The 2,261-nt window shown below is 40.8% G+C and overlaps 1 protein-coding gene across 1 annotated transcript in view; it reads right to left on the reverse strand.

The window, feature by feature from the left end:
• chrnb3a (cholinergic receptor nicotinic beta 3 subunit a) overlaps positions 1-1,738 on the reverse strand; it is a 13,897-nt gene extending 12,159 nt beyond the window's left edge. The window contains exon 1 of the mRNA XM_016504552.1: positions 1,375-1,738. Within this exon, the coding sequence (XP_016360038.1) occupies positions 1,375-1,435 (61 nt within the window). The 5' untranslated portion in view covers positions 1,436-1,738. The remainder of the gene's footprint in view (positions 1-1,374) is intronic.
• Between the last annotated feature and the right edge of the window lie 523 nt (positions 1,739-2,261).

Here is a 2,261-nt window from a genome sequence, read left to right on the forward strand (position 1 = left end):
AGAAGGAGGAGGCCTCCAGTGCAGCCCGACGCTCTCGGCGGCCCGGGAAAGCATAGCGGTCAGCTCTGGATCTGACTTAGGCAACGCCACTCTTCCTGATGGAGGTAGCGCAGCTGAATCCTCATTTCCAGAGCCTAGCTCGCCCTCCGATGCAGCGATCGACATCCTGTCATCTGCCTGAGCTCCGTATTTCCTTCTTACAGTATCAAATTAAATATCATGAAAACCTTGGAGTTATTTGCATATAGGTGGACAAAGTTCACAGACATAACCTCATTAGTCACTGGCCGCAAATGTGAACAGATGACCTCTTGTCCTCCCCGACAGCAAATCATCTGGTCTGGTCTTTTAAGGGTAAAAGGTAAATTTAGGGTAAATTCAAAAGCCAAGCATGCTCATGTCGTTACAGATTAACATAATAACCAGCCATATTGGAATGAAAAAGTTACTTGATATTAATTCCTTGTAGGAATTATTGTATATAATTAACATCACACTCAGTCAAGCTGTTGTATTGAATATCAGCATGAGAATATTATTCAGCACGTATGCCAAGATTGCAGCTGTACTATCGCCTATACAGGCCTTGTGTTACAGATATAAAATGGAATATCACATTTCCTTTACAACACAACTGCAATTCAGTAAATCTATGAATGCCAAGTTTGACAGCAATTTCCCCTTGATTAAATAACTTCTCTAACTTCAATGAGCAGAGAGAGAAAGAGAGATGCCAAGTATGTCAAGTAAGAAAAATGAAAATCCAGTCCAGCGGCTCCATTTTCAGATTAAAGTTGCAGATGAAGGCTCTCATTGCCTCACCATTGATAAGAACCCCCATAACTTCACTTTCACACTCTGCCAAACCCAAACAAAACACACTTTCTTGCATTAATGCTTCAGTGTGACACTATTAACACATGCCATTCAATGTGCTGGTGCCAATTAAAATCTTTTCGTAAAATGGTCCAAAATAACCATGGTGGAAAACCTGTAAAAGTGTAAGGTTCGGTCCCGATTTATGACTGTGAGCAGGTCACGCGACACTAGAGAGCCAGTTGAGGGCGCTAGAAGCCAAGCAATACGCGTAAATTATACGAGGCGAATTTCTTTTGTATCAGTCATTTTTTGCAGGGTTGAACGCACAAGATAAAACGGCTTATAATGCTTGAATGCACTGGATTCATTCTGATCATTTATGATTTCGAATGTCTAAATCAACATTTTAGGTCACATATAGGCTATTGGAGCCGAGAGCACCTGCAAAATTTCAATAACTAATAATAAAATAAGTAAATAAATATGCAACCGCACACGGAGAAATGCAGGAAAACTCTTAAAGATCATCGGTGTCCAATGCAGTAGGTTACTCACCCTCTATCGTTGCATAGGCTGCTGCCGTTACGAGCAAAAGACCGGAGATTTGTAACTTCATGCTGTCTTTCCCGGCTCCAGTTCCTTCATGCAATGGAATTATTTCATGCTGTTTGAATAGTGAGTCCCTGTCATCGACAAAAGGGGGTATACTGTTTTTTTATTCATATGGCCGGAAACCGGGCCGTTTTGAAAAACGATCAGATGTTCTGCAACCTGTTGTGTGGTAAAGCTATAAATTAATCATCATCGGAGTGGGGTTTTCAGCCAGCTCCGTCCGAGACGAACACAAGAGGAAGACGCTTTTGCTCCCCCGTCGGCGTTTACGTGATGTCGAGAAAGATGCCATTCGTTCGCCGAGCAGCTGCAGCGGAGCAGGGCCAAATGAGCGCTAGAGAGCGTAAGGGGAGGGGATAAACATACCGACGTCTTCAAATCCCAAATTTACTTGATGTGAAGACTGTAAAGACTGTTTTGCTTCAGGACCTAGAGAGACTACATTAATTGGCGACTTGGTACAACTGTAAAAAGACATAAAACGGTAGCCTAATCAAAACTGCCCTTAAAAATGTATTAATATTCCGAACAATCAGGCCCAGCAATATGAAAAATGATGAGGCTACCATGAAATAGGCTGCAAATGCAAATAAAATAATAATCAATGTTATTAAAATTACATTTTATTAATACTAATTAAAAAACGCGGTTACACTTTACTTGAAGGGGTGTGCATAAGACTGACATGACACCTTCATAATCATGACATGACACCTACATAATCATGACATGACACATGTCATGAATATGAAGGTTTTTTTATGCATGTTTATGACAACTGTCATTAAGTGTCATTCGCTCAGTTATGTAATTTTTAATGCAAAGATGAC

The sequence above is a fragment of the Sinocyclocheilus anshuiensis genome, unplaced genomic scaffold (assembly GCF_001515605.1).
Source record: "Sinocyclocheilus anshuiensis isolate Anshui unplaced genomic scaffold, SAMN03320099.WGS_v1.1 scaffold86, whole genome shotgun sequence".
NCBI lineage: Eukaryota > Metazoa > Chordata > Actinopteri > Cypriniformes > Cyprinidae > Sinocyclocheilus > Sinocyclocheilus anshuiensis.